Here is a 25,635-nt window from a genome sequence, read left to right as displayed (position 1 = left end):
GACACTATCTAGAATGATTTATTTTAGCTTTCCAGTAACTTGTTGACCCAACATGTCTTTTCTCGTTCAATTTGATCCATGACAGCTTTTAAATTATTCAACTTGTTTACAACATTTTGTAATTTAAAATCTAAATGGTCAAAGCACATTTCATTTTTATTAAAATCAAGATTCAGACATTTATTTTGACTCAAAATAAATGGTTCATTTGTTGCAGTTGATTTTTTAAACACCTTCAGCATCTGCAAAATATAATGTGTTTATAATTGCAATAATTTTTTTAAGTTTTAAAGCATGTAAAGCTTAAGTCATTATTTCAAGTAAAAAAAAATAAATATAACAAATAAATTCATTACATAGATATATTTAAGAAACAGAATCCATTATAAATATTTATTACATTTATCTCATTTTTTAATTTGATAGATTTTTGAAGTTCGTCGGCACATCGTGATGGATACCGTTCTCGAGCATCACATAATTCAAAAAGTGCATCTTCGCACTGTTCTTCGACGTTGTCTAAAAGATAAAGATAAGGAGATAAACAATTCTTGCTTGTTTTAACCTTGTTCAAGTTCCTTGCACTTACCCATTATTGATAACGTTTAGACTGTAGTATCTCAATTAAAAGTGACGTTATTTTGTATTAACAGAGAGAAAATTTCTTCTCTAGTATTAATTTAAAAATAAAAATGAGCAATAATAAACGAACTTGCCTGTATTAATATCTTCAGCGCCATCAGGTAGCAAATAATATTACAAGAAATTTAAACGGAAATGTTTAAATCAATTTATTTCGTTTTTAATTTATAACTCTTTTTTACATAATAATAGTTTTATTCATATGATACTTTTTAATATATAAAAGATCACCTGAATGAAATACTTATACTTAATCTAATGTTCTTGTTTCCTTTCTTTTAAAATGACATCAATCTTGTTTTAATCTAACCTAGATAAACATTTATTTAATATCACTTTAACATATATAATAATTTTAATGAATTATTATAAGTATTATGTGTTAGAGAAATTCATTGTACTATAAGAAAGATAGAAACATCTCCATTTAGATGTGAATAAAAATACTACTGTTTGTTGCAAAAGAGTCAAACAGTATATACTTTTCTTAATATATAATAGTTATTGATACAATATTATCAATGATATAAATATAATTCATTCGAATAATTAATAATTAAAATTGTAATTAATGTATCATTCGAAAGTTAAAATTAGTTCATAAGAAAATATTTAAATCAAAGGTTAACCATTTAATCAATTGATGATAAGTAAGAGATATAAATAACTATTTAAAATTTTGCTGAGTTGTCAGTATAAATAAAATCTTCTGGTCAACGGAAATTGTTAACATCACCACCTTCCGTCCGCGTGGCATTTATTTGATCCAACTTTTGCTGACATTGGCAAAGATACATAATTTGGGGTACACACCGCCATTAAAATTGTGAATGCCGTTATTTGCAGTGGCAAGAAACACGTAAAACGTAAAAGTAGTAATTCTTTTTTCTCAGTGCAATAGGTATTAAGATGAAGAAACATTAAAAGAGCCTCTTAGTGTTTTTAAAGTTGCTCGTAAAATATACCATATCTTTAAAATATTCATAACCGATTGTTTAAATAATGGGGTACTTAAAGTCAATCGGTACCGTAATAATATATGTTAGTTTCTTCTTAGCTGTCATTACCTTTTTACCAGGTTTACCCCCAGATGCAGAATATTCCGAATATAGGTATGGTATTTATTTTATAATAATATAATTGTCGAATAAGTAAAACAATTAATTATGATTTTTTACTATAAATATTTCAGTATGAAACTTCCTTGGGACTTACAAACACTGAAATCCGTAACAAAGATTCGACTACAAGGTCCTGAAATATTATTTTCTGGAGAAATCAAAGGTCCGGAAGCTTTTGCATCGTTTAATGGAGAAATATATACTGGTATACGTGGAGGTTATGTTGTGCAAATTGAAGAAAATCGAATTAAACCTATTGTAAAGTTTGGACAAAAGTGTGGTATGTTGTAATAATTATTAGAAAATATTTATATTAATTTATTTACATTAAATATTTATTATTATTATTATTCCTTTTTTGGAATTCTACATATTGCATTCACAAAGATAACAAATTTAATAGTTTAAATACAAACATGCTCAGATAATAAAACTAGATTTTGTTTAAAAAAATTAACAAAATTACTGAAATGTTTAAGCAAATGCATATCTTGAGTAAAAGTGGTACTTACAGATGGGTTGTGGCAAGAACAAAAATGTGGTAGACCTTTGGGTCTAAAATTTAATGATAAGGGGGAACTGTTTGTTGCTGATAGTTACTATGGTATTTTCAAAGTAAATGTTAATACACGACAGTATATAAATATAATCAACAGTTCTGAACCTATTGATGGAAAAATTCCAAGAATGGTTAATTCATTAGATATTGCAAAGAATGGAGATATTTATTGGACACATTCATCTGTAGATTTTCCACTTCATGATTCAACCTATACATGCTTAGCTAATCCATCAGGAAGGTAAGTTTCAAATTTAGTTAGTATAGTTTAGTTTGGTATTTAATAAGTATAATATTTATATTTATATGTAAATACTTCTTTACAGGCTTATTCGATATAATGCAGCAACAAAAAAAAATGAAGTATTAGTAAAAAATATAGGATTTGCAAATGGTGTCTTATTAAGTGATGATGAAAGCTTTCTGATTGTACTAAGTACTCTTAACTCATACATTATCAAATATAATATAAAAGGTTCAAAAGCTGGACAGAAAGAAATCTTTGCAGAAGGTTTACCTGGTCTACCTGATAATGTACATAGTGATGGGCAAGGAGGCTTTCTAGTAACTTTAATTTTCACTGTAGATTCTGAACATCCTCTTTTAGTTCAATCTCTGATACCACATCCACATATACGGAAAATGTTATCAAGATTACTTTATTTAATAGAAGCTCCATTTAAATTATTGCAAGATATTTATCCAAATTACTATTCAGAAAGAGTTTTACATACAGTAGGTTCATTTGATCTTTCAAGAAATGCAGCATTAAAGAGTGATTCAATAATACTTAGGATGGATAAAACAGGAAAAATTTTGAATGTTTTATACTCAGAAGATGCAGATATTACTGAAATTTCTAGTGCTTATATACATAATGGATATTTATGGTTTGGTTCTCCTTGGAATGAATATATTATGAGGGTCCCATTGAAGCAAGCATTCTTAGATTTAGCACTTAATACGAAACATTCAGCTAAGAAGGAACAAAAACAGGAAGAACCGCTTTTAACAGTTTCAGCTACACCAAATATTAAAGTAGAGGCAAAATCGACAAAATCAACTGTTAAACAAGAAGCAACTACAAAACTACCTCCGAAATCAACAGTTAAGGCACAAACAACACAAAAACCAAATTCAGATGCAACAAGACCAAAGGAGACCATACAGAAGTCTACAACATCACAACCTACTACCACCAGTACCACTACCACACCAAAACCAACAACATCATCACCTAAAGCATCTGAAAAAGATTCAAAGGAAATTAAGAAAGATAAATCCAATTCACAAGATAAACCTGAATCGTCACAACAAAGCAATGAAGCAAGAATAAAAACAAAATCTGTAGATTCTGTCAAAAAAAATGATCATGAAACTCAGACTGCAAAATCCAAACCTATGAAAAAAAATGAAGATTCTACTAAAAAATAAACCAATGTGTACAAGTTGAAAACATCAGTCCAAATTTAAATTAATACTCATTGTATTATTCTATTCCATGTTAAAAGTTCTACATATTCCAAACATATCGATTTATTTGTTAGGTTTTATGAAATTATAACGTACATATTTGATACACAATTCATTCTTTTACCGGTGTAGGATTTAGTTTTTACTTATACTTTCTAAACAGCGTTCCAAAAAAGGTGATATTTAAAGAATTCTTTTATTTTATTATATATTAGTTTTCATATGTCAAATCTGTATATAAGATTGAGAATGGTGTTGTTTCTGTAAAACATTCCATATTATGATATATATACTAATATAATATTTAATACAAACACATACATATATACTGATATATGTATATGCATGTGTATGTATGCATTTTGTAAGTTCTAATTTTATTTAACTGCATAATGAAGATGAGGTCCAAATAAAAAGAAAAGAGAATCCATTTTGTTATGGGCCGTTATATTGTTTTGATATGAATTAACATTCCAGAACAAATTGTATAATAAAACTATTAAAATAATTGTTCTATAAATAAAATAATTTATATTAGAGATCACATTTGTTTATAAATTACACATTTAATTAAAATGTTTTCTGTGATTATAAAGATACCATGTGTGAATCTTCCATTAAATTTTTAATTTCTATTTTTCTATGTAATCTAGGATATTTTTCTACTTCGAGTATAATACATATTATACACAATATATGTATGAAAATAACAATAATGCATTACTCTTTGATGCAAAATGTTTGCAGATATATTTGTCTTTAACTGGGTATTATATATGCAGATTAATTTTGAACATAAATGGTGTTAAACAATGTTCTTAATTTTATATAGAATTTGGTAAGGTTGTATAACTGATATAAAAATAAATGTTTGCTTTTTTAAATATTGTCTTTTATTTCTATGATTTTGGTTATTGCTTCTCCAGAAACAAGCTTAAAATTTGAAACCTTTAAGTACATATTTAAAACTACTATATGTTTACTATTACTATAAATATTTTTAATATATTACAAAAACGTATATAAGCTTTTTTTAAATTAAGATTTATAGAATTAGAAGAATTAAAAACCTGTAGTTAAATATTAAGTTGTTGTGCTATAAATGTAGGCAGTATTGATTTCAACTTATTATTTAAATTCTGTTGGATTCGCCATAAAATTGTAGGATTTTTAACAAAATGCCAGTGTCCATTTCTTTTATTTTGTGCCCATTTTTGTGCTTTCAATAAACACTTATGATAGCTTACGATGTCTTTATCTTGTATCAATGTCTTTGGAGAATCTTTTGCTACTATAGCAAAACCAAGTTTTGCTAATTCTTCGCCAATTTTTATTTGTTCCTATAAAATTTAATATTGTGAATTGGTGCACTGAAAAAAAGAGCAAGCTTAACAATTCCTATTTACCTCATTTCGCTCTATAGATACTATACAATTTACATAGTCTTTTTCTGTAGCTAAAGGAATGAAAGTTATTTCTTTTCCACTAACAATTATTTGCAACCAATTAATACCTAAAAACATATTTTTTTATTTTATTAGAATAATAAATTTTCAAATGTTTAATTCATCATTACCTACCATTAGCTGTTACATCAAGACCAGCTATTTTAATTGGTAAATATGTTAGACTACTTAGTCGAGGCAAAGATATTAATGGTTTGTGATCAACCATTAAAAGTGTACCATAATTGGGTTCTATATGTATCACAGTACCCTGAAGTTGAACTTTTCTTTGTAAAAAGTGAGATGGTATGCTGGATGGTTTTCTAAATTTTGCAAACTAAAAATATGACAATAAAAGATACAAAACGTAGAAATAAATGAATTAATATTTATTATACATACAGGTCTAATTCGATAGAGTGCAATCACTAAGCTTATACTAGCAATTCCATAACCGAATATCTGAAATTAAAAATCAATTAATATAATTATATTATATATATAAAAATAATGTTTGTGTGTAAAATAAAATGTAGGTTAGAACATACCTTCAACGTCTTGGTGTCTGTTTCGCTAAAAATGATAAATCTTTCTAAAATATTTGGCTTTTTCTCTGACATTATTGCTTTTATTTTTTCTTTAAAGGCAGTATGGTACCTGAAATACGTCTATATAAGAATACTTTATATATTTAACGAAATATTTAATCATTAGTTATTTTTACATAAATTCTTCGATTATGAAAAGCTTAAAATAGCGAATGTTCGTACATTTCTCATATGAAAATGTTTAATTTCGCAGATACATATATAAAATTTTAAATTAACATAAAAGATACAAACATTTACTTATTATTTAGTTCCATTAAGATTAATATTTCTATGAGAAATATATTAGTAATAATTCATATTATACCAAGTAATAATATTGAATTTAAATCCAATTTAGTGCATGAAATAACGCATTAAATAATTTATGTATCTATCAAAGTTAAATTTCAATGAAGTGATATCATTTCTTTATAAAATAAAAATTATTTTAAATAAATGATACAATATAGTTTTATCAATTTTTCATATATAAATTTTGTATACTGTATAAGATTTGTGTTAATAATTTCTGTTAATAATTATAAGAGAAATTTTTCTTCTTTTTACACAAATATCTTAGTTAACTTTCATGTTCACATATCTGACATGTGTTAGTCGGTGCATTACGTTGACATAATACTGGAGCCAAGGTGACAAGCGGCGATATTAAAAAGATCATCGATAGAACTTCTTGAACAAATTGAAAACAAAAAGCCCGTGAAACAATAAGAGCAAGTAACTCACGAAATAATAATCAAATTATTAATAATTTACAATATATTTTAAAAATGTTTCGTGATGGTCAATATTTGGAAGTAATTAAGGTATCTCATTTAACAGCTGCTAACAGCTGTCAATAGACGATCTTGCATCTGCACAAGTAAAACAGAAGCTGTGTTCGTAGGCTTCGAATGATTGTTTAGTTACGGCTGTTGTTACTGTTCAAGAGAAGACTATCAAAATTAAAGAGAAAAAGGTTTCAACTAATAAATGGCTTGATCTCGAGGATTGGGTGGCACTGTATAAAATTTTGGAGAAAGCAATTTTGCGCAATGTTCAAACAGAAGGATCGCCTCAGAATTTTAAGAAATGCAAATGTAAAAAATCTACTCGACAATTGGAAATCACGTAAGCAAAATCATTTTATGTTCGATATTAATTTCAATTTTACTTACGTTATGCTATTTTTCATATATATTTATTTATATAAAATATAAATAAAGTAATTTATATAAAAATTATATTAATTTTTAATATTACATATAAAAATATTGCCTTTAACCTATTACATTACAATTTAAAAAATATATACATCAATGGTTACATCATGATATATAATTATTGTTAGTTATTTACATAGATATTTTTACAAACTATAGATATACATTTGAACCATCAGAAAGTATAAAAGATGTTACATCGTTACCTACTATTAGAGTAAATGTTTCCCCAGCAAAGAAGAAATTAGAAAAATCGGAATTACCCAAAGTAACAATAGAGAAAAAAGATATTTTGAATCAAATAACAGAAAAGCCAGTCAAGAAGACTTCCAACCATATACATCAAAAAGATAGTAAGAATACTTTACTCACAAAATCAGGAAACAATGATTTGGTAGCGAAGGAATCGATTAACACAAAAAACGATAGAGTTAAAAGATGTCTACCAGTTGACAATCTGGGAAATGATATTTTAGAGGAGTATGTACCAAACGCACCTGTGACGAAAAAGTTATGCACGAACTTGAACTATATACCAAGTAGAAAGAGTACATTGGAACAAATCCAAGTATTTTCAAATGAATATTCTCCTATAGTATCGGATAATGAGAGCGTAGCGGACGTAGTTCGATATGTACCAAATTCCATGGATTCATCAAAAGTATCTTATGAAACGTATGAACCTAGTGGTACAACCGTTCTAAAACATCCTGAAGAATACATTCCCAATTCAAAGGGAATTAAAGCATCTATCGAGGAATATTATCCAGATTTTACTAGTAAGACGATGAAATTTGATGACAGTTATGTGCCGTCAAGTGTTCAACTAACTAACGAAAATTCGAAAAAGTTACTAGAAAGGCACAAAAAATTGCAATCAGAAAAACACACGTTAAGATAAAAATATTAACAAAGTGAAATATGAATCTATTTATCTAAAACATTTCTAAAACGAACATGAAATACATAAAATATATGAAAATCGGAATATGATATTTATAATAAATATAAATATTCTTTAATCTTACTATAATAACTTTCGACATCATGTCAATGTAATAATAATGTATAATTTTAATAAAAAAAGAGTATTTTTAGTAAAAATATTTGTTTATTATTACTTAGTGCTCATTTATAGATGTATGAGCTTGTCTCTAACGATCACTGCCTTCATTTTCCGAAGTTAGGTCCTCAACTAAATTTTTAATTAATTCAAATTTTGGTTCTTTATTCTCTTCTTTGATATTTCCCTGCTCATTCTCCATTTGATTAATTTCTTCATCATCCGTATCATCATCTGCTCCAGGATGGGCAGGAACTTTGTAAGATGGACTGTTAGGTGTTTGCATCATACCTGGTTTCTGCCATACCTTTTGTGATTCCTGTAATTAATTAAATGTTATTTATTGCTCTTTACTTAATTATGATATGAATGAATATAAAGAAAGTTTCTATACAACTTACTTTTATACCACTAACTTTTTCTATGTAATAATCGTAGACAAATTTAGCCATATGAGGCATATCTTCAATTTCCATTGGTGAAGTAGAGAGATTAGCATTATTAAGTCTCTCGGTAGGATAATGTTCTTGAGGAAGGAGCTGTAGTTTTAATGGCCGCTGCATTAGCTGAGCAAATGCGGGTGTTAATTCAAAACAGTTGTTAAAAAGAGACACTCTAGCAAAAACATAAAGGCCAAGACGCGCTCTTGACATAGCGACTACTAATCGTCGTGCATCTCGTAAGTGACCGACAGCTCGAGTCTTCACGAGAGATAGTAATATATAGTCGTTTTGTTGACCCTGGTATTTATCAACCGTTGTTACTTTATTTGGTCGACCTATCAAAGGATTGCTAGCACATCTTATGTTTATTACGTCTCTTATTAAATGTTTTTGTCCATTATAAGTAGTTAATATACTAATTTTGTCCGCTGGATAGCCGAGAAGGCGCATGTACATAAATACAGCTACGCAATACTCAGCTTCAGCAAGATTTTGATAGAAGTAGGCACTGGGTTCACTTTCACCCACTCCATTGAAATCTTCGACATTAATAAGTTGAAAGTCATATAAGAATCCAGCATTTGCCACTAAGTATTCCGGGCTATTTTCCACATGTGCAAGATTGCCCAATTTTTTATAACGCCAGTTGTATAGATTGCAAATGCTGGGTCTTGCACGGCCTTGACCATCGAGGTCAACTGTAGGAACACCCAATCGTACAAATCTTGCAAAAAGAGATTGTTCCATATTTGAATATTTCTGGAAAGCCATGTTTTTAATAACTGGTGGTAACTGATGATGATCTCCTATCATTATCCAACGTTTCAATCGATTATATCCATCTTGTGGATTCTGTAGTAATAACGGTATAAAAGTTTCAATTTCTAAAATTTGAGCAGATTCTTCCATGAGAATGTTGTCGTATTTAAATCCCATGTCTACTAGTTCACGTCTTTTAAGAGCAGCATGAGTACAAGTCATAGCAATAACTTTTGCTTCTTTGACTAATAAATATTTTGATCTGTCTAAGCCAGATCGTAATAATTCGAAAGCTCTAAACTCTTCTAATTGAGCAAAAATCCGCTCTATATATCTGCAAGAATGATATTTAATAAAAATTTAGTTATAAATATAATTTCTTATGCAAAATCTTTATTTGATATAAATTTACCGAAAACAACTGCATGCTATTTCAAGATCTTCTTCATACGAATTTCGTTTAAATAACGGTTTTGGTGCATTGTCAAAGAATTTATGAAATGGAAATTCTTCATCTATGATAAAAGCAGCAGGTGCATTATTTCCTGTTCCCTGTCTTTGCTTAATTCTGGTTTCAAAGCGTTCCCATCTTGTTAGTATTTGATACATAAAAAAGTGTCCTGCTGTTTCGCATGTATATGCGACATCACCTTTTACGTTTAAGGATTCCTAAAACCATTAATTTTGTACATTTTATACATGTAAATCATATGTGATAGATATAATACATATTGTAGTTCATATTGTAAATTACAAACCTGTAATCTTTGAACTTCCATTAAAAGATCCAAACGTTTAGCTAGAACATAATTAACTCTACCGTATCTGCTGAAATCTTTCTCAGTTTCTAGCGCTTCTTCGCCATGACCAAGACGCAATAAATGTCTTTCATCTATATCAAGTGCCATGATTTTCTCAAAAAGTTGATTCAGTGCTTGATTAGAATGTGTAACTATAAGGGTTCTCTGATTCGGGAAATTATGATAAAGATTTGATATAATTTGAACAGCAACATCCGTTTTACCAGTACCAGGAGGACCTACAACAAGCGTCAATCCTGGTTGCATACCTGCACGAATGGCTTCGACCTGCGTTGGTGTAAAAGGAATCTGATTTCTGGAATGAAATTGTATATAATATTATTATACATAACTTTTACTTTATCATTAAAGAAGGAAAAAAATAGTTCCTCATACTTTTTTGGTTCATTAGCTTTATAAGGGCCTCTACTGGGTGGCACATGAGGTTCAATTTTGATAACTTTCTTTACGGGTTCAACATTATGTTTCGCAAGTACATCTTCAAATGTTAAACGAAAAGGACGTACTAATTTCGATTCATCATTGGTAGAAACCTTAATTTCATATTGAGGGAAGCTATTTTTTAAATGATTTATATCAAGAAATGTATCATTGAAATCCATTGATGCAATTTCATTTGGCATTCTATAAGAAAATAAAAATATGGAATATCTAGAGACTTTTAATATTATTGTATATTTCAAGTATAATATCTGTATCTGATGTACCTAGAATAACGAGCAGCACCAGGATCACCATATCCGAGAATTATGTCATGCAACCAATAGGGTACGACACATTCTGTATTCATAAGCTCTCTTATCGTTTCTAAAACTGCTTTGAAATTATTCTCTTTAGGTTTACGTCTCATTATGATGTTAAAACTTTCATATACATCTTCACCACCATGGCTAGCATTATCCATATCAATCCTATATTGATTACAATCTAGCCAAACTCTATACGTGCGAGTATCTCCAGGTAAAATCGGGCGTGGTTCAGGTCCATCTTCGATTACTCTACCGTTTGAATCTAACATACCTTCAACTTCACATCCTCGTACAGTTGTTAATCCAACTTGTGGTACAAAAGGTACTTTGTGACTGTATTTTGTACCTGCATGTTAAATTATTGACTTAATTGCCTATTTTAATTACATGAAGTACAATAGAATAATTAAAATTATTTGATGAAATCTTACCGATTGGGTTTTGTGGTTTAACTGTAATGAGGAAACAGACATCATGTTTCCGGAGGTTTTCCCATTCAGACTTAATTTCTTTACGAACACTTAAATTTATTGTGACATCAGCACGTACTCTAGATGGTCTTTTCTCGCCAATATTAGGTTTCGCTACCTCGACTACAGCAAACTGTGTAATAGGTTGAGCCATTCTAGCCCAACCGCCGAAGTAAACACCACCATCTTCGGCTCGCCTAGATAAAATACATTATATTATTATTAATATACTTTTTAATAGTTTCAGTTTATTGAAATATGGTAATTTACCAAGGGCTTAGTCTGCTCACAGCATCTTCGATATCTTGCCGTATTTCATCTATAAATATTTCATATCATTATTTACTGTACTATATTACAGGGTGATTTTTTCGCCAGTTGATTCAAATGAAATTCTTCCACAGTGATAACATTATGCTAATCTATACATATGATTTAATATCGCAAATCGATAATGGCTCTGTGTTAGGTCAGAGACGATTACGTGTGTGTATATCCATGAAATAAAAATGAGAGTGTTTATCCGCGATATGATTGGCGACGCTGGTTTTGTATCAACTAGTGAGAATATCATCCTATATTACTTCCATTAATTACATTTATTCTATACATACAAGTTGATTCAAGTCGAAATAGATTGAAGTTTCTCAGTAAATAATCGTGCAGAGTAAGAAATTGCAGATTCAATTTTGGCAAAGCTAAACAACCTTCGCCAGAAAAATATTCTGTCGGTACAATACTCTCGTTCCAAATGATCTCTTCTGTTGGATAAAGTGGCATTTCATTGAGCTCCTCTAACTGAGAAGCTCTACGCTCGTGACGTGAAATCTAAAGTTTATATTATTCAAAATGTTAAATCTATATTTTCTATTCCTCTTTCTTTTACTAACTTTCTTTTTACTTAACTTACCAAAAGTTCTCGAAGAAAGTCTATATCATACCGGTACCAATTCTCATCTTTCTCGCGTTCTTCCGATGGTACCAAATTGAGGTAACTTGCAATTGATCTTAGCTTCTCTTGACTGAAAATTCGCATAGAGATAAAATATGAAAATGATTTATAATTCTTTAGAAAAGCGTACAATAAATAAGATACAAATTGTCAAGAGATTACCTGAGCAACCCGAAGTGTTTATAAAGAGCTTCTCTCGTATCAACGCTCGCCACATTCGCCAACGCAAAGCTTCGTAAGTCCGGGAACTTCGCAAAAACTGCTTTCTGTGCACAGTTTGAATTTTGTTTGTTGGTTTATGCTTTTGTACTCCATTGGTTTTAATATGTGAACGCCCATTCTAACGAGAACGTTGATGATTTGACAAATGATGCGGAAAAATCGTTTCAATAATACATAACTCGAAAGTTGAATACTTATTTACAAGAATTAAAATATCAATTAATAGCAAAACAAGTAATTTTGTCATTTTCATTATTTGATAAGAAAGAATATTTTATTTCTTTTCTTGGAATTGTCTACTTCTTTTCGATAAAAAGAAAGATAAAAAAGAAATTTAATTTTTAAAGCAATAGTTTCTTAAGCGTTCGAAATATGTTATATTTCATACCTGAAGCGAAGTAATTTTAGTGTAATGCAATTGTGTCATATCGTGATCAGTGAGGGGGTCGCCGCTTTCTTCGTTGATTTCAAACCTCGCGTAAAACTTCAACATTTCTAATAGCTGTAAATCGAATAAACAAATATAATCATATATATAAAATATAATCAATAATATTTATCACACCATAATGTGATAAATAAAAATAAATGTCTATGATAAATAAATATGTAGACTATTAAAACTATGCAGATACGTAATACGTTACTTCGTTTGACACTATTACTATTCACAAGTGATTTCCGACGTCACTTGCTATTGTTTAATTATTTTTTATGTTTTATTATGCATATATCGAATACTAATCCATTTATTTAATATACAGTCTATCCCTTAATGAGCTTTCCGCTGTTTCTATCAATAATTACTTTATAAATACACATATCTATGTCCATTCAAAGTTCACCTCGGTAGAGATTGATGAAGCAACAAGACTGTTTAATCATTCTCCACGACGAAAATATTACGCAAAAAAATACCACTACAATGAATGAAGAGACGCCTGCAAATCAATTATGTTTGCGAGTGCCAATGTGGATTAAATGTAACATTATTCAAAGCTGTGTCAGTTGTCCAAGGTTATATTATAATAATAATATATTATAATAATATATTATTATAATAATAAACCATGTCTCGTCAGAAAGATCCTGTGAATATATGCACGCTTTCTACATTATAACGTACGAATTAAATCAACATGACATTAATTTCCTATTAGCGTATTAAACTTACAAAATCTTATCTTGCAGGAGTTTATTCAAGCTTTGACCTTTCGGTTTTTCCGTAATTTATGATAGGTGGATTATGGATGACTAACGAGGAATACTGCCCTTCCTAATTAATATTTCCATCTACCATCTCGAAATTGGAAGAAACCTAAGTTTTACCGTTAAACTGCGATTGTCAATGCGTTTATAGAAAATTTTAAGGTGAGGCAATTTTTTGGATAATATCCTAGGTAAAGTATGCGTTACAGTAATCAGTAGATGAAACAAATCTTTATGTAAGTTTCGCTTTTTTTTTTATTATGTTGGTAAAAATATGAATTTATAAATGTGTAACTATGTATAAACATCCATTTTTCTATGCCAGCTTTATCTCTTTCTTTGTTCATTTTAAAATACTTAATTATTGTTTCGTAACAGCCTGTACAATATAATTTTACTTAAAAGATAAACAACATACGGAAAACTTGAAATACTTTAACCTATCTTAGACAGTTGGAAAAATATTAGAGATTAAATATCAATTAAGATGGACAGAATAGCTAAGGAAACATAGAAGATGGGAAGAGGATCGTAAATTAGAAAAAGGCATCGGTGAACCTGTTCGACAGGAACCCATTCTCCTCGTGAGGATACAAAGGCACACTGAACACTGCACTGGTTGTAAGCCAGCCAAGAAATCTCTACTTCGACCACAGTGGGAGTATCTTATATCTCGGACCGGCTCATCAATGCTTCATCTACAATTGTTCAGTACCACGCGCAACGCAAGTGTGTCAACGTGCCTGTCTGGTTATCTGCCACTTCTTCGTTTTACAATCTTCATTTGTCGTACGAGTAGATCGAGTAATTCGTTCTAATAGTGAATGGATAAACTAGTGGCTATAGAAGGTGACTGTTCTTTCTTCTTTTTCTTTAAGAACCGATCGAGATCAGTTTTTCGCCGATACGAAAGCGCTTCGTGTTTCGGTACAGTTTTTCTTAAATCAAGAATCCAGATGGTGAAAAGCTATATCCGCTGATAATTTACATTCTAACGTTGTATGTTTATCAAACGAGATAAGAGTATAAAATTAGACAAATTAATATGCTAAGACCAACAGAATTAATATGCTAAGTCGAGTTTAAATAACGAAGGCTGTTTTTGATCGGTCCCAAGATTGATCTCTAAGATTTTGTTTCAATCTTTCATCAGACAACAAAAAAGACGATCCTTGTATTGAACTTCTGCGACAGTAAAGATTGCCAGATATATATGATTAATGGGATTGAATTGATTGGTTATTTGGTGAATTTCACTGAAACAAGCTCGTTTGGCAGTAGATGAAAAGCAATGTATTAATAAAAATCAGAGAGATGATGCTGAATGTGAATTATAGCAGGCGTTCGGGCACATTGCCAGTCAAAGGTACGTAAAGCTCTACTGATTGGATTATTCTGATTTTTATTCTTTGTTTATCTCCCTCTGTGTGTGTGTAACCACACACACACATGCATATTCTATTCAGCTGCGTTAAATATTAACTCAACTACTCGTCGAGTTTTTAATTCACTGTTCGTGATATATTTTGAAATTTTGTCTTGTCTTCTGAATAGATTTTATTGAGGAAAGGTATGTTGTTGTGAAGTACGTCGTAGGCATTCTGAAAATGAATACTAGTTAATACTTGGACTGAGATAAATACTAAATATTAACTTAATTACTCGCCGAGTTACTTGGAAATTTTGTCGAATCTACTGAATAGATTTCATTGAGGGAAGGATATGTTGTTGCAAAGTACGTCACAGATATTTCGAATACTAGCTAATAGTTTGCCTTAGATAAATAACCAAACAGGCCTTGGATTCGTATAGATTTTGCGTTGTAACGAATGTTTGACGCGTAACACGTTGGGAGATTTTATGATAGATTAAGACGCACGTGTGTTTTTAGGAATTTTCAACGAATTATTCGACGGAATGACGATGTAGGTTTTCTCGTTCGAGGAAGAAACATGAAATTTTACATGCAAAAACACGTGTTGCATCACGCGAGAAAAGGAAAAGAATTTACATGTTTGTTATTTTCCTTCTCTCGTCGATCACGGTTAAAGCGACTGATAGAAGGAAAGTGTCGAAGCCAGGGGCAGTAAAAATCATAGATACGCTCTATATGCGTCAGATATATTGAAGATGTATGGCAAATAACGTTATCACGAATGATTAAATCATTTCACATTACTAACTTCCGTTACTTCATGAAACTATCTCTAATAAATAGGAAATTCTATAAATACGAAGTCTGCAATACTTGATTCTGCCATTCTCGCACGTGTTTAGCGAACTTTTCATTCATCTTCTTTATGAGAACCCGATGTTTATTACTGAATGATACAAATGAAATACAAATGAATACGAACGTGTATCAATTTTGAGATATCGATAAAATCGTTTTTTTCTGATTGTACTCATTTAAGTAAAATATAACATAACATTGTAAAGTATTAGAAACTGACGATACAAATAATACTTCATTAACGTAATTTGAATAAATTGAATTAGCCGCATTGATACCATAGCAATTGTAAAAAACAAGAGAAAACACGTGATGCACATGGCTCAATGAAAAAGAGGAATGGTTCGTGCAGTCATTGAGGAAGCCAAGAAAAGGACATAAGGAGCATTCTCGCTAACAGAAGCACAAACATTCCTTTTCTTTTTTCGATCCAGTCATTTCATACTGCATACGTGCATAACAACCACCATTGAACTATATTACTACAACTGCGTCTTTTTAAACGCGAATCTCTTTGTTTCCCAGACCGAACGTGCTCGATATTCAATTACCGATAACGAGAACAATTTTCTGCAATATATCATATCTTATCGAGAACATGGAATTAATCATTTTGTTAAATACATTGTTTATAATCTTTTTACGCGGGCAGAAAAAGAAGCATCGACCTACAATGGATATTAGAATGGAAAAGATGTTCTCTCTCGTCTTATTCCTTCTATGAATTATCTACCTTCATCCTGGCATCGTTAACAATTTCATCATATTACCACTCATTTTGCTACCAGACTAATAAGAACTTCCTGAAACATAGAAAAGATAAAGTATTGGAATCGTTGTGATATCATAGCGATATTCGTGAAATCCCTTTCAAGCTTTCAGATTGTATCGATACATTCGTGATATTCGTCACGAGTACCACAAGTTCGAAGTAAACGGGCACCTTTACGTATCAAATATAAATACGTTTTTAATACTCATTTATATACACAAAGATCGTACGATGGAGATTCTCACTAAAAGTACTTGAAAACGGTGTTTATAGTTCCATATATGTAGCAATAACAAGTGTGTGCTTCAATATATAATAATTGATATAATCTACTTAGTTCTCATGAAGAGCGAAACTTTTACGATCGAGTGTGACTGAGGATGAATTACCCTTTTCCAGGGTTGCTATGGATCAGTCTATTAATGTTGGCGATCACATGGAGTCAGGCGAAAGACAACAATTGCTGTTCAGATGGTCTCATGTGGTTACATACGCTGAATTGTTCTGATGGCAACGCGATTAATCTCGCGTGCTCATTTGGTTGGTACATAGTCAATCCTGAAATGCGCACGTTCGATAACTTCACTATAATCGAGGAATATGGGAAACCGTGGCTGCAGTTTGTAGACACGGTATCCACAAAAATAGAAGCAGAGAGGTAAACGATATGTTTCAGTTGCATTTCTTTCAGTGACGTTTGCAAATTTTTTTCAAGAAGTTTGTTTAGTCCTCAACTGTTATCGTTGGGTCATAGGGGTCCATAACAGTTCGCTCATATATCTTAATTTGTGTAGTGTTTATCACATACAACACAGAATAAAAGTTGAAATAAATGAATAACTAAATTCTCGTGGATCACGATCCAGCGACACTAATCGAGGATTAAAGATAATCCGTGCAATCGACATAATACTGTTTGTTAATATTCTTCTTTCTATTCTATCTTTAAAATATGAATAAAACAGGATTTAAGCTTATTTGACACTTAAAGATGTTAAATTTTATGCATTTTTTTCTTGTATATTCCTAATTTAATTAAATATTCAGATTCTGCGTGGCAAGAAATCCGAACACTGGTGTCAAAATTGCTTTGGTATGCACGGATATCGAATACGACGGTATTCAATGGAGAAACACATTGTTCTGCACCCTGAGTATCATATCGGCCATATTTTTGATCATCACCTTGGCAGTTTATGTTTTGCTACCAGAATTAAGAGAGATTCAAGATAAAGCAATGATGGCTGTAGTCACGTCATTAACAGTTAGCTATATCATCCTTTCCATTCAGATGTTGAGGAAGTCGCACGATGATGATTATCATATATGTGTCTCTCTAGGTACGACATGCTGATAATCATTTATTTATTTATATCACAATTACTCATTTACATTGTACGATTTTTAAATCAATAATTCATTTATTCTTCTAGGATTTATTCTATATTTCGGTTTTATGGCTGTTTTCTTCTGGTTAAACATCGTCTCATTCAATATATGGAGAATAGTTTGGTAAAACCAATAAAGTCGATAAAAACATTTAAAGATCTAGTTCATTCATATTCATCATTTGATTTGTTATTCCTACAGGTTTAAAGATTTCATGATCGGAGATAAAATGCTTTTTACTATTTATTCTATTATCGGCTGGAGTGGACCATTATGCTTATTAATTGCAATTTTGATTACTCATCACGTAGAAGGAAACCATCTGAAACCCGGTTTTGGAGAAAGTAGCTGTTGGTTCAATGGTAAGAACAATATCTTTCAAAACCTAACAATCTTTTAATAGTCTCCGTTATTATATATTAATCTTGTAATTGAATAACGACTATCGTCTATGTTTTTATAGGGCATGAACAAACGTGGGCGTATTTTTATGGCCCAATCAGTATTTTATTGACGTTAAACATTATCTATCTCGGCCTAACTGGCTGGCGATTGTGGCATCAGTATCGTGACTATAGCGGAAGCAAATTACGAGTACTTCGTTTTAAATGCCTGCTTTACATCAAACTGATACTTTTCATGGGCGTAACATGGATTTTTGAAGTGCTTTCGTATGCTGATCATAGTAAACAAGATTTCTGGTAATTTCCATCATTTTTGTTTATCAACAAAATAAGTCACAATCTCGTCGAAGAAATTAATTTTCTCAATTGCTAAGATATAGTGGACACGTTGATGCTTGATTACATACTTTCATTCTTAATTCCAATTTAGGATACCGATGGATATACTGAATGCGTTACAAGGCTTTATAATATTCCTCTTGTTGGTTGGGACGCGAAAACGAGTGAGAAAGTTGTTGGCAAAGAAGAGACCTTGTGGGATTGGCTTTCCAAAATCTTGGGCAGCTTACGAGGATGAAGAGTGCGAGGAAGTACTACCTGAAGAAGTCGAATTATCGCAACATGATTAGTGTTTATAAAAATAACTTTGTTTCTTTTTCGTCGCTAATAACGTAACGTAATAAGACGTGTAGTTTCTTTTTATACCAATATATTCGACTAGTCGAAGATAATCATGAGTAATGACAATGAGACAAAGAATTACTTCTATTTAAGTAACATAGTCGTATAAAGATCATATAGAATTTAATACTCTTTTAATGAATTGTCGTAAAATACGTTTTTTAAGAATCTCTACAAACATTGCCCAGCAACAAGTATCGCGTTAATTATCGTGTCATTTACTATCATACGATTTTTGCCGATGTGTAGATTAGCTAAAGAACAAGAAGGTTCACAACTCACCATGGCAATTTCGTGTAATCTAGTAATTTTATTATTTTCTTCGTAGGCGTCCGTATCAAACTTTCTCATTCTAATCGACTGACGCGACACTTCCGAGACGACGATTCATCTTACATCATCATGTACTTCTGACGTCTTTGAGTCATTAAAAACGTGTTAGTCGACAGATATCACAAACGTTAAAACCACAAACGCTGGAGCACACGAAATATGAGCGTAAACATTCGAAGTTGCCAGAATACTTTTTACTACCATAACGAACAAAATGAAAGTGTTCTATCTTAAAATAAATATAAGAGACAAAAAAAATGAATTATGTAAACAACGTCAATTAAGTATGATAATAAAATTAAGCGTCATTTTTAATTTAAGCATTATATCCATTGGCATAAAAAAATCCAGCTAATTTTAATATTAATTCACGTAAGTTTATATTTTTTCCTTTGTAGAAATTATATTTATGTCATGTAGAAATAGATAGATAGAATTTTCTACAAATTAAAAAATTGTTTAATTAAAAAATTCAAAATAATCTATAGTGTGCAAAAAGAGGTAGAGTAAAAACTAAATTATCGTTGATACGCTGCATTGAACAATCGTATTTCTCGTTGCGTGAAGCTATTACGATGATTAAACAAAACAATTTGCGCGAGTAATCAATTAATTTGTTGCACGAAGACATGATAAACGAGAATAGCGCAAAACAACAATGACGTGTGTGGTGGTTACCCACATACTACTATGAGTAATGCTAGTATCGACATTGCAAAGATGAGGATTTGCATTGTCGTGATACACACACGAATGCAACGTGACGTTTTCCATGGCGACGGAACATGTTACTGATCAATATTTTAGCAACGCAAAGGTTGCTACTGCAGCGAGAAATGCAAAACTTTTAATACCTTAGCAGTGATTCGTGTGCAAAACGATTCTTTGGACTTCAAGTTCGAATTACCGGCAATTTCAGAATATTTTTATTCTTTAATTTATATAGAGTAATATAGTATAACAAACAGTGAATTATTTGTAAGATGATTTAGATCTTAATTTGTACACGTATAAGATAATTTTCCGTCGAAAGATGGTTATTTATGTAGAGATTGATTGGCTATCCGTAACATTTGTAGCGTAGTCTATCTTGAACATTTTTTTTTGCTCATTATTCATAAAATATCTACGTTTGTATATTATACAAATGCGATAAGTTGCACTGTAAAAATAAACGTGCAAATAATAAAATAAATATGTCGTTAGCATAAATAAACGTATTATGATACATGATAATCGATTTCTTACATTGAAAAGGATTTCGTACATCGATTTTCGTTGTAGTCAACGAGACTGAGTTGAATTGATTGAAAAATATGTCCAAATTAACCATGCAAAAAAGGAGAAAATTTTATGAACTTCCAATTATGATTATTATATCTCCTGCGAATAAAATTCATAATTAGAAGCTGTGCAAAACCAAGAAACGCGTTGTAATTTCAAGGAGCGATTGTGCAATATGATACAGATATATACATATGTATGTACCTCCAGCATGCCTCTAGACCTGATTTCATTCCTAAACTATACTATAATAAACTATACCTAACAATTACAATCTTTTTCGTATACATATAGCTATTAAAATGTCATTTCACTACTTTAAACCTGCTGATTATAAGTAGATATGTCACTATACCCAATTCCAGGGCCTGTTCTAGAGGCATGCCTTAAGATAAGTTTCATCCATAAGTTTCATCAGGTATTTAGAGGCCGCTTAAAAACTGCGAAACAAATCGCACGTATATAACAAAGCACCAGTTAATCGTATAAAGTATGAAGTAATACCATTGTATAAATGCTGATAAACGTGCTATAAATAATTATGTTATAGATGATTATATTATAAATATTCGGATCATACAGCAAGTCGAACTTTTACAAGTTAAATTAACACGAAGATACGAATATCGGAAGAAGAACCAACGAAGCCAAAATGCAAAGTAAACGAGAAAGGTAAAGATGTGTATACGAGAGGAGGGAGAGCGATGAGGCAGCCATAGGGAAGGGGGAAAGAGAGAAAAAGAGAGTAAGCAAGCCAGCGTGCGAGTGAACAAACGGAAGAGAAAAAGAGATAAAAAGATAGTGCAACAGAGAATGGGAATGGACGCGATGCGATGGCGGCGAGTATGGCAGGGGTAAGTCTCGCTAGGCGGGTAACTACTACCGCAGGCGGCATTGGCAGGTATGACGATGAACACACGAGAAGTCCTATTATCGTTGCGTTAAAATGAGCGAGTGAATAACAACGCTGTTGAAATAACGTCAGGGTAGCCGTCACGAAATCGATCACGAGCAACGCTAAACTCGGCCACGGCGGAAAGTTGGTTGACGAATGAATGCACGGAACCAATGTATGGTAACAAAAACGCGAGAGTAGGAACGGTGCCGATTCGATGACATGTATTATCTCGTGAGTGCGTTGCTTATCATCGTTGGTATACTGGGGAATCATCCCCTTCTTGCAAACACAGACGGGAAGGCAAATTTGATCAGCGTGGCAAAGTGTTGCGAGCACAACGAGCTTCTTGTAGACGACACGTGCACGCCATTGACGGAAACGAACGAGACGGAGTGGAGACCGGAATTCATCGAGGAGGTCAATGGTATATCAAGGAGCAAACCGGTTAAACCGAATTATCAACTGAAGATTGGAAGACCTAAGTGTCAACCCAACGAGCATCAATGGAACGTATATCATTATCGATCAGGCGAGGATCGGCTCGCGATACTGACAACTGGCGTGTTACGACACTACACCACCGATTTGACAAAAGGAAAGCAAAACGAATATAATGGTGCATTTGAATTCGACAATGCAGATTCAATGGACGAAGATGATCTCGAGACGGTTTCTATTCATTATGATTATCCGTTCGGACATTATTGCGCTGACAAAGCAATTTTGAGCAGAGATCGACTGGTAGCGATGTACGCGATGATTTGCGTACCCGACGTAGTCGTTACATGGTCCGATACAAATTATTTGATGAAACATGCCATTGATCCCACCTTTCATGCTATATCGATAGCTAGTTATCTGGTTGTCGCGGTTGTTTATTTTGTTCTACCACAACTGCGTGATCTTGTGGGAAACATGATAACTAGTATGACTCTATGCCTTATAGCTGGGCAATCTGCGTCTACCGTCAGGATTTTCACGGAATTCGGCAATCACATCAGTTTTATGATTGCCGGTATGAAATACATGAATATTCATAAATATTCAAGCTATTCATGGAAAATTAAATTTCAATTCCAATTAGGATATCTTCGATTGAAAAATGCTTAACTTTTTACGAGAATATTTCTTTCTTTCAGATACCGTCATGTATGTCTCCTTGCTAGCCGCATTTTTCTGGTTGAACGCCTTGGGTTACTACGTATGGAGCACTTTCCGTTCGCGAAACGTATTTTTAAGAGTAACTGACGGCAGAAAGTACTGTTACTATTCTACGTATGTTTGGGGTTCGACGGTTTGCATAGCGGGCACTGCGATTTTTGCACACTTTGCCTTAGAAACTAATAAACCTGTCGTTGGTGGAAAGATATATCCACCTCAAGAAACAATCGGTTGGCTCGGTATTTCCGTATTATTTACATCGATCGCATTTACGATAATGATTGATTTATCTTTCGTATTAACAACCGCGAACAGGATTAAAAGAATGAGCACATACGGTCGAATTCATCATAAAATGAAATACAGCTTTAGAATGTTCGTTTTCCTGTTTGCGATAATGAGTACCGGTTGGCTATCATTCCTGCTATCACGACTGAATTACGAAGCGTTAGAGTATTGTCATATCGTTATTAATTTGCTACAGGCAATTTTAATACTATACGTTTGCGTATTTGGACAGAGAAGGGTTACATTCTTACTTGGTAAAACATGCAACTGCTGTAATTCAGGCGAAAATATCGAGGGCCTTGATTGGGGCGAAGAAATGACTGCCATTAACGCAGGATATTAAACAATTTTTAAATCGTGTAATCGATTATGAAATTCGATCTCAAATGAAATAATTTTGTTCTATGAAAGCATTGTATTTTGCACATTTGATTGAACATATCAAGTGAAAAGCATATTTAGCAATGATAGTCTATATCACAAACCAGTGCTCGACAAGGAATATATCATATTAGTTAATATTAACAAATACATGTTTTATTAAGGCAGGAACATAACGTCCATAAATAGTAAGCTAAGGCATTGTATATAATGGTATTTAATTAAAAGAATTTTTAAAATCAACAAAATTATATTATTCTAGGAGAATATAATATTTATATGTATCATTTTTGATAGATTCATTGCTTTTTACATACAAACTTAAATATATCTATACTAAATATGTATTTATCTATTTGAATAATTTGGAATTTATAATCATAAGTGCCTTGAAACAAAATTTCTTATGCCTTACGAAAATGTGCACTTATCTGTATAAAATATAACATTAATCGCAAAATATATAAACATCCATAAACATTATCATTGCATCTATCATTTCTTATAAAAATATTATCTTCTAAGGAATTTTTTACTTTTAAGATATTCATATAATATTTATATTTGTACAAATATATGACTTTTGTAAATGGTGTATCATTTTTATAAAATCAATTTCAATATATCCTTTTATACTAGATATTTCTATTTATTTGAAAAACTTGAGAAATAAAACTTACCTGGCCAAACAATTCACCTTCTGGACGATGTAATAAATTGGATAGCTGACATCTCACTACCAAATGACAATCATCCATAACAGTATTGAAGAAACGTCTAGTTGGTAATAGAGCTTCTAAATCTATTACTAACTCAAGAAACCTTTCACAATATCGTACCTTATCTGGTAAGAGTGGTCCTATTGAGAAGTAAATACCAAATTATAATATTGTACCACAAAAATATTTTCGAACAATATAAAACAGATTAGATTTTTATTTGGTTTAATTTACCTTCCTCCGGTACTGTTTCCAATATTGTCATAAATTTTATCATTAATCTGTGTAAAAATTTACGTTCCCACTCTAACTTTTCTTTACATTCAGGATTATCTTTTTTCATTATAACCTTCCAGTACTTTCTCCACTTTGGATATTTTCTAAACTCTAATTCTCTACGACCTTGTTGCAGTGAAATCCACATAGACAATGACACCAGCCGTTTTACTTCTTCTCTAACTAATAATACTTCCATGGAATTAAAACAATGATTCAAAAAAACGATCAATGCTGTTTGTTCTTTCAAATCAAAGTCCATTATGCTGTCTTCAAGGCATGTCTCTAAGACTTTTTGGAAAAATTCAGAAAAATATTCTGGAAGTTTCTCAAATACTTTCCAAACTTGAACACGTTCTCGAAATTTTTCATTCACCATAACAACAATGGACATGGTATGAGCACGAGTTGCAATTTTTGTATTGTAATATGGCCATAGAAAATTTTCTAAATACTGACTGAACTCTAACATCATAATTCTTCGAATAGAAAATTTAGATGCACATATTTCTTGGATATAAATATCTTCTACTATTTGTGAACTGAATGGAAGATGTGAATCCATAGTATGTGGTGCCCAATATTTATTTGCAAGCTGTAATTATTTAATAAAATAGATGTAAAGAAAAAATATGTATAATCCATGTAATAAAGTAGGTTTAACTATAAATACCTGTGTTATACGATCAGCATTAATCTGTTCCACTGTGGGAGCAGGATTATTGCTTTTAACTGTCATAGCGTTTTGATTTTCCATGTTGGGCCGTTGACTCAATTGATTTTAAGGTTAAGTTTAAGGTTACGATTAAAAATTAACCAATGTTAGACATGATAACAATTAATATGCATTTATGTAGTAAACTGTATACAGTCATAAAAATCATTTATTTCACTTTCTTTCCAAATAAATCTGCACTTACTACAATTATTCAGATTTACCAGTAACTATCAAACAGCACGTACTCATACAAAATTTTTATATTTTCATACACACAGTACCACGATTGTGCATTGGCTAAGATAAAGCTCCAATCATTTCTGTTGGTTAAAGAGAATATTTTAAAGCGAAAAGTTAAAT

General features: G+C 31.4%; 7 protein-coding genes across 10 annotated transcripts; 4 read left to right on the top strand and 3 right to left on the bottom strand.

Annotated features, from left to right (window-relative positions):
• Nucleotides 1-11: 11 nt before the first annotated feature.
• LOC138186047 (uncharacterized) lies at nt 12-770 on the bottom strand. The gene is made up of 3 exons (XM_069125524.1): nt 590-770; nt 401-519; nt 12-242 (listed from the first exon to the last, which is right to left on the bottom strand). Exons 1-3 carry the CDS (start codon nt 591-593, stop codon nt 24-26), a joined length of 342 nt encoding a protein of 113 aa, XP_068981625.1. The 5' UTR covers nt 594-770; the 3' UTR covers nt 12-23.
• A 505-nt stretch (nt 771-1,275) lies between these two features.
• On the top strand, nt 1,276-4,679 carry LOC138186037 (adipocyte plasma membrane-associated protein Hemomucin). Its single transcript, XM_069125501.1, has 4 exons — nt 1,276-1,754; nt 1,835-2,043; nt 2,278-2,563; nt 2,649-4,679. Exons 1-4 carry the CDS (start codon nt 1,645-1,647, stop codon nt 3,754-3,756), a joined length of 1,713 nt encoding a protein of 570 aa, XP_068981602.1. The 5' UTR covers nt 1,276-1,644; the 3' UTR covers nt 3,757-4,679.
• Nucleotides 4,301-7,531, bottom strand: LOC138186043 (protein C3orf33). Of its 3 annotated transcripts, none has more exons than XM_069125516.1 (6): nt 7,423-7,531; nt 5,789-5,897; nt 5,643-5,702; nt 5,376-5,577; nt 5,202-5,308; nt 4,301-5,135 (listed from the first exon to the last, which is right to left on the bottom strand). In XM_069125516.1, the coding sequence occupies exons 2-6, from the start codon at nt 5,858-5,860 to the stop codon at nt 4,872-4,874; spliced, it is 705 nt and encodes a 234-aa protein (XP_068981617.1). In that variant the 5' UTR covers nt 5,861-5,897; nt 7,423-7,531; the 3' UTR covers nt 4,301-4,871. The 3 variants fall into 3 exon arrangements, with proteins under 3 accessions (XP_068981617.1, XP_068981614.1, XP_068981615.1); XM_069125513.1 differs by lacking the exon at nt 7,423-7,531 and adding an exon at nt 6,458-6,551; XM_069125514.1 differs by lacking the exon at nt 7,423-7,531 and adding an exon at nt 6,083-6,231.
• LOC138186042 (uncharacterized) lies at nt 6,515-8,154 on the top strand. The gene is made up of 3 exons (XM_069125512.1): nt 6,515-6,654; nt 6,735-6,958; nt 7,210-8,154. Exons 1-3 carry the CDS (start codon nt 6,619-6,621, stop codon nt 7,949-7,951), a joined length of 1,002 nt encoding a protein of 333 aa, XP_068981613.1. The 5' UTR covers nt 6,515-6,618; the 3' UTR covers nt 7,952-8,154.
• Nucleotides 8,142-25,567, bottom strand: LOC138186033 (RNA helicase aquarius). The gene is made up of 16 exons (XM_069125484.1): nt 25,479-25,567; nt 25,231-25,337; nt 24,516-25,152; nt 24,243-24,421; nt 12,918-13,031; nt 12,470-12,573; nt 12,266-12,377; nt 11,970-12,183; nt 11,626-11,674; nt 11,317-11,552; nt 10,844-11,231; nt 10,512-10,760; nt 10,074-10,431; nt 9,728-9,984; nt 8,515-9,649; nt 8,142-8,432 (listed from the first exon to the last, which is right to left on the bottom strand). The coding sequence occupies exons 2-16, from the start codon at nt 25,312-25,314 to the stop codon at nt 8,205-8,207; spliced, it is 4,344 nt and encodes a 1,447-aa protein (XP_068981585.1). The 5' UTR covers nt 25,315-25,337; nt 25,479-25,567; the 3' UTR covers nt 8,142-8,204.
• On the top strand, nt 14,376-19,865 carry LOC138186041 (probable G-protein coupled receptor Mth-like 1). 2 transcript variants are annotated; one of them, XM_069125511.1, is made up of 8 exons: nt 14,376-14,587; nt 14,892-15,104; nt 17,143-17,401; nt 17,791-18,083; nt 18,177-18,255; nt 18,334-18,494; nt 18,596-18,833; nt 18,967-19,865. In XM_069125511.1, exons 2-8 carry the CDS (start codon nt 15,020-15,022, stop codon nt 19,163-19,165), a joined length of 1,314 nt encoding a protein of 437 aa, XP_068981612.1. In that variant the 5' UTR covers nt 14,376-14,587; nt 14,892-15,019; the 3' UTR covers nt 19,166-19,865. The 2 variants fall into 2 exon arrangements, with proteins under 2 accessions (XP_068981612.1, XP_068981610.1); XM_069125509.1 differs by having other exon boundaries at nt 14,376-15,104.
• On the top strand, nt 21,714-24,035 carry mthl5 (G-protein coupled receptor Mth-like 5). The gene is made up of 2 exons (XM_069125508.1): nt 21,714-22,747; nt 22,872-24,035. The coding sequence occupies exons 1-2, from the start codon at nt 21,952-21,954 to the stop codon at nt 23,522-23,524; spliced, it is 1,449 nt and encodes a 482-aa protein (XP_068981609.1). The 5' UTR covers nt 21,714-21,951; the 3' UTR covers nt 23,525-24,035.
• Nucleotides 25,568-25,635: the final 68 nt, after the last annotated feature.

This window comes from Bombus flavifrons, chromosome 13 (assembly GCF_040668555.2).
Source record: "Bombus flavifrons isolate JBK064 chromosome 13, iyBomFlav1_principal, whole genome shotgun sequence".
NCBI classification, from domain to species: Eukaryota; Metazoa; Arthropoda; class Insecta; order Hymenoptera; family Apidae; genus Bombus; species Bombus flavifrons.
Note: the sequence above shows the minus strand (reverse complement) of the source record. Positions and strands in the feature narration are given on the sequence as shown.